Source organism: Palaemon carinicauda, chromosome 11 (assembly GCF_036898095.1).
Source record: "Palaemon carinicauda isolate YSFRI2023 chromosome 11, ASM3689809v2, whole genome shotgun sequence".
NCBI lineage: Eukaryota > Metazoa > Arthropoda > Malacostraca > Decapoda > Palaemonidae > Palaemon > Palaemon carinicauda.
Genome location: NC_090735.1, coordinates 88,328,281 through 88,339,071, shown reverse-complemented (window position 1 = coordinate 88,339,071; position 10,791 = coordinate 88,328,281). Strand labels below are relative to the sequence as shown.

The following is a 10,791-nucleotide window of genomic DNA, read 5'->3' as shown; positions in this document are numbered from 1 at the left end:
TACTATTAGCTGTGGGTTTGTGTATGTGCCTTCTACCATGAATAAATTCCTTATCTGGTCTGCTAGACCTATATGTGGAATTCCAGAGATCTGTCATTCCCACCAAACCTGGAGCTGGTTTAGTGCATCCTGCCCCCCCCCCCCCCCCCAGCAGGGAAATGTCGGGATGTCGACAATAAGGATTCAAGGTATGTATTTCTCATTTTAATAAAAGGGTAGAGTTTGAAACGTACCCTATTCACTTACCTTAAGTACTTAAGGTCGTGATTATTCCTTTAGAAAATGATATTGTGACTTCAATAACCTAAACACCATAAAGGGGTTTAGTAGAACTCTAGCATACTTTATTAGCTTATAACTGAGAAAGCAGTGATAACACAAATACGGTTAAGTATTTTGTTATGCAACTAGATTATCCTAATGTAGTTACAACAAAGTATGTATCTGATCCAGCATACAACACATCAAACACATATTTTCTCGTGTAGAAAAAATATACAAAATACGTTATGAAAATAATGCCACTCAATGGAAGATGTGAAAACCAAATCTATCTGACGTCGTCAGATGTTCGGAAATGCATAAGACACCGTAACGCAAACGTTCACTTGGCACTGGTGTATTGATCACATATGCACCTACTCAGACCAGTGCGTCGACCATAGTTGTGATCTGTACAAGTGGGTACGTATACCCATGCACCCGAAGCACTGTAAAGTCCCAAAATAGTCCACTGTTCATCTCAGCACTAGACGGCAGGTTTAATTACACTACCGGCCGCCACCACAAGGTGTTTTATCTCTTGTACTTGCTTCGTGTAATTTTTGTAGAAAAACCTGGATGACTTCCACCCAGTGTACGATCGGAGTCTCTCAGAGTCCATATGCTGAAAGAAGTTCAGCGACGAGCAAGTTTCCTCAGATCATGACCCACGGGTGTATTGTCAGGATCCGTCCTGTGAATAAAGTAGGTGAGCTTCGCTCTCAGTTGTTTTAAAGATAGGTTTGATCCTGAGGTTTCGCCTCTGAAGAGCTGTCCTCCCTTGAAGTTTAAAGTTCTTCGAAGATAGACCTTAAGACACTCTATGGGGCACAGAGAGGTATCTTCCTTCAATGGGTAGATTCTCCAAGGACCCCACTTCCTGGTGGGTAGCTCGTTCTTAGTGAGAAAGGCAGGATCGAGAAATAAATTCAGTTCTCCTGAGTCCAGGAACTGAATATGGCCTTTGTTTCTGGGAAAGGCCACTATTTCGCTAACTCTAGCCCCTGAGGCTATTGCGAACAGAAAGATAACTTTCTGTGTCAAATCCTTTAGAGTGCAGTTCTCATTATCCAGGTTCGAAGCATAGTGCAAGACTTTGTCCAAAGACTGCGTGATGGGCTTTGATGGGGTTGCAGGTTTGAGTCTAGCACATGCTTTCGGAATCTTATTAAAGATTTTCACCTCAGGGGTCCACCTCGAAAGCATGCAGAAGTGGAATTTATCTCTTGAGATTCCGAACTTTTGCTCGCTGCTAAGGCGAAAAAATCATGAGATGTAGGTTGTTGGTTCTCGAGGATGAAGCGTAAATAGTCGACTTCTCGACTGGTTGGGACAGCCCTCTATTCGGCAGTGGAAACAGCTTCAGGTTCCACTCTAGGACTAGAGGAAACCAATTGATCTTGGGTCGCTTGGGGTTACCTCCGCTGCCGTCCCTCTGAAGGATCTTAGCTTGTCGAGGACTTTTAGCAGGAGATTGGTTGGTGGAAACAGGTAAATATAATTCTATCTGTTCCAATCCAGAGACATGGTATCGATCGCTTCTGCTTGAGAGTCCAGGTAAAGGGCTACGCAACGAGATAGTTTCTCGTTGTCGCTCGTTGCGAAGAGGTCAGTCTGCAGTTCTGGGACTTTTCCTAAGATGAAGGAGAATTAGTCTGCGTCCAAGGACCATTCTGTCTCTATGGGTTTTTTGCCTGGATAGAGCGTCCGCCGTCACATTGCGGAACCCTTATATATGAACTGGTGATAGGTGCCATCTCTTCTTCCTTGCCAGGTAGAGGATGGCTAACATCACATGGTTACGTGAGGTGATCTCGAGCCTTGTCGATTTAGACACTTTACTATCACCTCATTGACCAGGACCAACCTGGTATGGGTTGATCTGTGAGGAGATAGTCTCTTCAATGTCAGGGACACTGCCATAGCTTCCAAAATGTTGATATGAAAACTTTTGAACTGGTGTAACCCAATCCCTTGCACCTTCCTTTCGTGAGAGTGACCTCTCCATCCTTCCAAGGAGGCATCCGTATGGATCACTACCGAAGGTTGTGGTGGTTGCAGGGGAACTATCCACGCTAGACTCTTGGCTGTGGACCACGGCTCTAATTGTCTGCGCAACAAGGCTGAAGTCAACCGTAGTTGATCTCTTCGAGCGTTCGATGCGTATTTCCTCCAGACTCCTGATGCATCTTTTAACCGTGCTTTTATCACTGGGTCAGTCACTTCTGCAAACTGTAGAGAGCCCAAGACTCTTTCCTGTTGGCGTTTTGAAATCCTTTTGTAACGGATTCGTCTCCTGACAGATCCCACTATCTCTCTCCTCTTCTTGGATGGAATGGAAAGGTGGTGTGACTTTAAGTTCCGTTGCATTCCCAACCCTTGGAACTGTTGAGCTGGAGTAAGACGAGACTTCTTGTGGTTGATTTTGAAGCCTAAGTGTTCCCGAAACTCGATCACTTTCTGAGCTGCTTGCAGACAAGTAGTCTTTGATGCTGCCCATACCAACCAATCGTCTAAGTAAGCTACGACATGAACACCTTTGGTGCGTAGCTGTTGAACGACTGTTTCTGCTAGCTTAGTGAATATTCTTGGGGCTGTGTTCAGTCTAAAGGGCATTGCTCTGGGAACAAACTACTTTTTCTGTAGTCTGAATCCTAGGAAGGAGGAGAAGAGGCGACTCATCGGGAGATGCCAGTAAGAATCTGCCAGGTCTATTGAGACCGTGAATGCCCTTTTTTGGCAGAAGGGTCTTTATGTGTGGCAAAGTAAGCATCCGAAACTTGTTGTTCTTGAACTTGTTGAACGGAGACAAGTCTAGAATGACTCTGAGTTTGTCTGAGTCTTTCTTCAGAACACAAAACAGCCTTCCCTGGAGCTTAATGGACTTCGTTTTCCCTATCTCCTTCTGTCAAGAGTTCTAAGATATATTATTCTAACAAGGAGGTGGAGTGTTGGAATAATTCTGGGAAACAGGGTGGAGGTTTGCTCCATTTCCACCCGAGTACATTCGTAAATAGGCTGTGGGCCCGGAGATCGAAGGTCCAGCGATCCCGAAAACGATGGAGTCTGCCCCCTCCTGAAACCCCTCGTTTCTTGGGGCTTCTCCAGATTTTCCTCGGCGACCACGTCCTCCTTGGCCGCAAGGTTTTCCTTCGACTCCTGTTCCTTCTTCAGAAGATTGTCTGGCAACTTAGGAAGGTTCTCGTTGAACTGCTGTCCTGCAATCTCCGGGTCTAGTTTGGAGACGAAGAAGGTTAGGTGGACATCCTTCTGCTATCCTTCATTGGTAGGCAGTGCGAGGGAGAATGGCTTGCATTCTTCCAAAGTCGGGCAGAGTTTGCCCTCGTCGGGAGTTTTGACGACAGAGTTGAACACTTTCTCTGTAAAGGGAAATGAGATCGAGGAAGGGGCAAGAAAGGTTGCATGTTTCTTGCTCAGTGATGACACTTTAGAGTTTGAATATTCGGTTCCCTTCAGGGAGAAGGATGGCCTGCGCCTTATCGTGTTCGAACACGATACTTCCTTAGGGACCGTGACTTCTGGGGTCGCACTTTCGTCCCGCAGTCTCACATAGCACTCGGGATAAGTAGGGAAGTTAGGCCAGAACTCGAGGTCTTCAACCGGCCTGGCTCCCAGCTTCTTGGAAACAAATAGTTTCCCATCCATCATGGGCATGTGCTCCGCATACCTCCAGGGAATGGATTTGGAGCAATGATGGAGATCGGACACTCTAAGAGGCTTCTTAGACATGCCCCTGGCGGTTCTGAGACGGTCAATCTTCTCCTGCATGTTTCTTTGCTGCTGCCTGAACGATTCCTGCATGGCCTTCTGCTCCTGTTAGAACGACTCCATCATGAGTTTAAGAGATGGCAGAATCTCTTCATTCGCATTGGCCTGAGTAGCAGGTTGTGGAGTCGGTGCAGAGGACGTTGATGGTAGTGGCTGGTATGCAGCTACGGCAAACTGAGGGTCTTCTGCTGCCGTTGAGAGGGATTCCTCTTCCTCTGCGAGGGGAAGATCCTCATTTTCTTCAGGGATATTGAGCAGCAGGTCTTATTCCATGTCAGAGGACACTTCTGACATCCTTTCTTGTTGGATGTCCATGTCCTCTATGGTCCTATTGGTGTCCGAGTCAACCTTCAACTGGATGAAAGGAGACCGGAGCTGTTCCTGGGCTACCACCGCGTTAGGGAGAGCCTTGGGGAACAATGTACACTTCAGGGAGTCGTTGGGTAAGTATAGTCCCAGGGAGTTCTTCTGGAACCCCTTTACCCACTTGCGAAGGGCATCCCTTGCCGTATCCCTAGTCTCTAGGGTAATTAAGGGGGCTTCGCTGGAGCTGTTAGTTAGCAGGGTCGAGTGGGATGTTGCAGCCATTCGGGTCCCGATATTTCAGGACTCCTGTGAAGATGCAGCAGGGGCATGAGACCTACACATTGTGTGGCCAAAGAAGTCCCTCCCCTTATGGTTGCAGAACATCGCTCCACATTTCTCCCCAGGATCATCCTGTAAAGAAGGAGAAATTTTCCATGAGTATCATGTGATATATAAAGCATGCAATATATAGTGACAATAGTAATCACTATTGTAAATGGTAGCTTAGGATAGTAAGCTTGAAAGGAAATAGAAAAGACACATATCTGAATTTTCTCTCCCAGGCTATTGCCGAGACCTCTGTCAGTATTAATATTCAGTTTCCCTGATAGAGAGGATACAAGGTAGAGAAACTCTAGAAACTAGAGTTAGAGTTATACTAACATTATCCACCTGTATTACTGTATTAATACCGTTCAGGTATTGTAAGTCCCTGATGATCAAGGAAAACCATCTGCGTGTTGAGGGAGTACTCAGCCTCAACAGAATATCATGGTCTCTACAATCGTCTGTGATAGGAAACACAGAATATGTTAGAAAACATATGTACTACTGTATAGTTATATACAGTAGTTTGCCAGTAGTCACTGCCGGTTCTGGGTTAGTACCTGACGGTGCTAACCGAAAGAAAGAGAGAAAGATTAAGGAAGGAGAATTTCCTACTAATATGAATGGACATAACAGTGGGAAATGTAGGAGGACTATAAGTCCGCCTACTGACTCCTTACCAGAAGGAAAGTTCCAATGGAAGGGGAAAGAATCTATCAGATTTTGGCTCCCACCCATCTACAAACTAGCCTGTCACCGGCAATGAAGTCGGCGACTAGGAATGTGGATGGCAACTCAAGAGAGAGCTGAGGACTTTCCAAAGTATGTTAGGTTTCCTGCCAGAAGTGGTCAGAAGCCGTCTCAGTCCTCCCCCATTCTTATCAACTTCCTATGAAGGAAGGGAAATCAGGGAGAAGGTGGTAGTGAGACGAAATAACTAACTGTCGCCGGTAGGACACCTGCCGGTAATGCAATCATCCTAGCAAGCCGGGGAGATTGTCAGAGTACCGGTGAAAGAGTCTTGTGACGACACGCCGTCACGAAAGGACAGAGGGGCGGGGTTGCAGGTCTTACAGTTCACTGTTATAAGAGGTGGCGGCATGTGTGTCGCCTTCCTCAAAACAATGAGCTGGGGAAGCATGGCTTCCTGTGCTGACAATGTTGTCGACGGCAAGACAAGGTCACCCTGAGTATGTCACTATCTTATTCAAAGCCGGAGGCAGGAAGAAGATTGTTCTACTCGACGGCAATGAAGAGGGAAGAAGGGTTTAGCCTCTTCTCTTAGAGAGAGAGAATAATTATCATAACTTATCTGGAATTCCATAGATTCGAGAGAATATAACATCTCATCAGAATCGAGAAGAAATGATAAAGATTGAGGCAAAACAGGAGAAATGACTTTTTTGGGCTCAGGCCATGTCGTCCTGATGGAAGGTTCCTTTAGTAGCTTCCTAAGGGTATATATGACTATAGTGGATATTCCCAGAGAATTAAACTAAAGGTTTCCAGAATTCTAACTTCTGGCGTGAATACAGTACCCTTAAGGTTGTCCTTTAGGATATCGCATAATAACAGGGGACGTATTCTTGACACGCCACATAGCTATCTGCACCCCACATAGCATTTACGCTTCGAGGGGGGAATCAGTGGCAAGATATAGGAGGAGCGGTTACAAAGTTCTCCTCCGTTACTGTTATGGGCACTCGGATGACGTCATATGCGTCAGCCATCTTGCTGACATCATCCCCGCCCGCCAACTCTATTCCTTTCGTAGTAGCATCTTTGACCAGGTGCTGTTTCCCAGTTTTGTCGCTATTTACTGCAGCCATGTCGCAATCTTCAGCCTCTTCTGTCTCTGAAAAGTTGGGTATTCACTTCTTATACTGTATAAATTAGCTCTGGCCGTAAAGTAACGTTTTTCTCTCGAAATAAACAGTGTTTTGTGGCGGAGCTATTGCCTAACCTGACGCGTCGCTGACGCTGTCGTTCGCATCGCATGCTTTATTTAGCTTAGCCAGAACGACTGTCCCGGTTTCTTAACTAATTATCAGTATTAGTTATTTAGTCTTCATTACTAGGAATTAGTTATACAGTATTATGCCGTTAGTATTCTTTAGTTTCAGCGAATGTAGGTAGCTGATTTTTTTATGCTAGGCATGCTAGCCTAAGCGCTTTAGTTTACTTTCATGCATGATATAATATGTGTTCCTAGTGTTATCCTAATTAAATGAAGATATTAGGGAATTATACATATAAGATTCAATGATTGCACATGGGTTTTTCCTCCTTCTAGAGAGTATACAAGGGGTTTTGATGAATCAGGTAGTCAATTCCCCCTGCTCCTAGACTAGTAGCCTAGGGGCTTTAGTATACTTTCGCACATCCCCGGTTACCTTTATGTATAAGGTAATCTCTCCTCCCTCTGAGGTAGCCTAGACTACATCCTAGCCCTCCTTGCCCTGAATTTTGATTCTGGTAAGGTTAGGCTAGGGTTTTTTTCCACGTCCCTGAGCCATCGTTCATGAGCTTTGCGTTCGGGTCAGAATCTCAGAGTACCTGTCGTGTGCCTCCAGCTACCCCAATAAGTGAATGACCTCTCCTGTTGGACCCTGTTGGATGGCATGGGTGGGGGGGTGGGACTCTGTCCCCCTCCCCCCTAGACCACACCTGGAGGGGTCATGAGACCCCTCCTCCCTGTGGCCTAGCGACTTGTCCTGTGCTTGCATACCCTAGCCTGGGAGATATGTTTTTCCCCTAGCCTAGGTTAAGCAGGCTTAGGGATTCTGTTTCTTTATAGTTTGGGACGGCCGGATGATACCGGTCCCTTACTGTACTAACCCAGCCTAGGCTGGGAAATGAACTCTCCTTGTACCTGGGGTGGTGCCGGTGCTGAAACAGAGACCCCTTGCTAGAGTACTGGGGATGGCTTACGCCAACCCCTTACACTCCTTACACAGGACCCTTTTCCTTCCCCTCTGTCCTTTGGTGATGGCCTAGCCATCACACCCCTGTCCGCCGTCCTACAATTCATCGAGTGCCGGTGGGTTGTGAGGTCGGCCTGGTCTTTCGCCTAATGGGCCGAGCTGTTCAGCTTCCCTTGCATGATACCGCTCTGGGATAGCATGGCGGCAGGTCTAGCTGCCAGCGGGAGACCTTCCTACTATCTTAGAGTGTTCTTCGGTCCTCCCTTGGATCGCCACCCGCAGCCCTAGCTGACTGACGCCGACAGACCTGCGGCTGGATGGAAGCCTGATCATGATATGTTCTTCCTTCCATTTGAACCCTCCTTCTCGAGGAAGGCGAGGTTAGGGTAGTGAGCTGCCGCCCTCCCCTCCCCTTCCTTCACTGCTTTCTCTCTCTCTCTCCAAACTAGTGCCGGCCCACTGTCACACCGACTCTGCCGGCAACTGCCGGCAGCGTAGCCTAGGTCACATCCCAGTCACATAGAATGATGACAGGGTAGGTGTACCTTCACCCGGTTTCCTGCCGGCGGCCGGTGGTTGTCGGTGTGTCGGCGGCTTGCTGGCATTGCATAGAGCTTTCTCCTTTACCCTGCCACATAGAATGATGGCTGGGGGGGGTTGCCCTCCACCGGCGGTCCGCCGGAGGCCGGTGGGACTCCGGCAGTATGGCGGGCCGCTGATGCGCCGGCTGGCCGCCCACATATATTTATAGTATTGTGACGGTGGACCGTTCTCTTGCACTAGATTTGCCGTGTGTACACGCAGTATCCGTTTTATGGCTGTATACAGTAACCAGTACATCTGTGGTATAGTACATACCGTAGACAGAAAACTATGGTGTATAGCTATGCAATAGATATATTTCTAGCATATTCTGTGCATCCATGAGCAGTCCCTTGCCGGGACCTACTTGAATTGGGGATTAATATCCTCCCCTTTTCTTTACACTGATTGATCATCGGCTCTCCCCCCCTTATCCCACTACTGATTCCTTGAAGGAAGTGCTGCTTACACTCCTCTAACCCCATGGGCTAGATTTCTCCTGTGGACCTACCTTGATGGGAGCCCTAGAATTAGTAGTGGAGAAGGGTCGCGGCAATTGGCTGGGTGGGATTCACAAGTATGTGTCTTTCCTATTTCATTTCCAGCTTACCTATCCTAAGCTTACACTTGGAAAGGAATCTTATATTATAATTAAGATTACATTAAGATTAATCTAAGATTACTCTAAGTCTAACATGATAGACTTCCGCATACTCATGTACCTTTCCTTTCTTTACAGGAGGAGTACATCCGGTGTGAGAGCGCCATCTGCAGCATTTGGCGCCGGGATTTCTACGGCCATATGGCGTGCTGAACGCACGCCAGCTGTTCTGTCACCCAGAGATCTCTGAGGTACTGGGACCTGCAGGTATGCACCACGTGCAAGGACCTGCTCAACAAGGCGTTCGAGACTTCCCAGTCTGCGGAGACAAGGGACATCGCCCGGGAGAAACTGCGCAAGTGGGTGCGTTGTTTCCAAAAGAATGCCACGGGGCCTTACCTTCCCAACGAGAGGATGAGGGCTATGCTCTTCCCTAAGGCATCTGCGGATGCTGTAATCCCTCGACCCGAAATCCCATGCGTCCAGCTGACGGTCGACCCCGACGTATCGGACGCACTACAGGACATCCATCTAGATGACGACAGGATTTTGGAGGTGTCAGACACCACCGAGAGGACCCTTATGGCCGAGGGTCATGAAGAGGAGCCTACGGCTGCTCCCGACTCCGAGGGAGAGGACGTCGCTACACCCTCTGTGTCATCGGTAGTGATCTCGGAATGAATCCCCTCTACGTCGTCCACTCCTATGCCCACGAAACCGGACGACTCCATGGACTCTCTCTTTTCAAGCCATGATGGCAATCCTCGAGGAGAGGTTCCGGAAGAGGGACGAGGATTTCAAGAAGGAAATCCTTCGCTTGACAAGGCAACGCGAGCCTCAGAGGAGGCTTAACGTCAAGGATTTTCCTACCTGCTCTGTGACCAACCCGTGGAAGCATGCTGAGTACATGCCCATCACCAGCGGTAGGATTGTGATCTTGGACAAGCTAGGCGCCGTCCCCCTTGAAGAGGTGGAATTCTGGCATAGCTTCGAGTCGTACCTGGACTGCTTTGTACGACTCAAGTCAGAACCTGTTTCCAAGGAGGAAACAGAGCCGAAGGTCATCGTGTTTGACCACGCGAAGGCTCAATCCCTGCTAGCAGGCTGCCTGAAGGACAAGGTCTACACCAACTCTAAGGTGCCAGCTCTTGGCAAGAAACATCCGACCTTTCTTGCTCCTGATACTATGGTCTTCCCGTTCACGGAGAAGTCCCTCCTGGCAGTGCTAAAGGTGGTGGAGGAGGGGAAACCTTGCCCTACATTGGAGGAATGTAGGCCCCTCTCCCTCTGCCTTACCCCCGACGACAAGAACTGGAAGGACATCCAGTTTACTTTCTCCGTTGGAAAGTTGGAGGCCAACATCATTGGACGTCAGTTCAGTGAGAACCTCCCCAAACTGTCTGAATATCTCCTTCATCAGGAACATGATACAAAAGAGAGGCTGGCCGCCTCTCTCTCCCTCCAGGTTATCATGGAGAAAATGGCTGGGGAACATAGGACCCCAGGTGTATTCATGGTCCTAGCCAAGACCCATTTGGCAACTCTGACGAAAGACTTCTATAGCTTCGTCAGAGCATGGAGGGCCTGCAGGGACTTCGTGTTTGCATCGGCCACGGTTATACACGAACCGAGGAAGCTGATTTCCTCCAACATTTGAGGAAAGGATCTCTTCCCCAATGACTTGGTCAAGGAGATCGTCGACAAGGCCGCTACGGAGAACAGGAACTTTCTCCAAAAGTGGGGCATGTCGTCGAAGAGGAAGTTTTCTCCGGATGAAGGCCCCCAATCAAAGAAGAAGTCCAAGAGACCAAGGCCGCAGCCTCGACAGGCAAAATATCAGCGTCCCGCAGCCGCAGCTCCCCAGTTGGTGGCGCAGCCCCAACAGACCTTCCAACTGGTACCCCAGCCAGTGGTGACTTAGTCACTAGCCTTCACGCCTGCCTACAAGAAGCAGACTACTACCTTTCGTGCCAAAGGTAGAGGCTTCGGGAGAGACTCCTC

General features: G+C 48.3%; 1 protein-coding gene across 1 annotated transcript; it reads right to left on the bottom strand.

Annotated features, from left to right (window-relative positions):
* Positions 1-2,052: 2,052 nt before the first annotated feature.
* Positions 2,053-2,877, bottom strand: LOC137649371 (uncharacterized). The gene has a single exon (XM_068382353.1). It carries the CDS (start codon positions 2,875-2,877, stop codon positions 2,053-2,055), a length of 825 nt encoding a protein of 274 aa, XP_068238454.1.
* Between the last annotated feature and the right edge of the window lie 7,914 nt (positions 2,878-10,791).

What these genes read in the sequence shown, in the direction of transcription:
- LOC137649371 (XM_068382353.1), bottom strand. Translation starts at nt 2,877, where the DNA reads ATGCCCTTTAGACTGAACACAGCCCCAAGAATATTCACTAAGCTAGCA.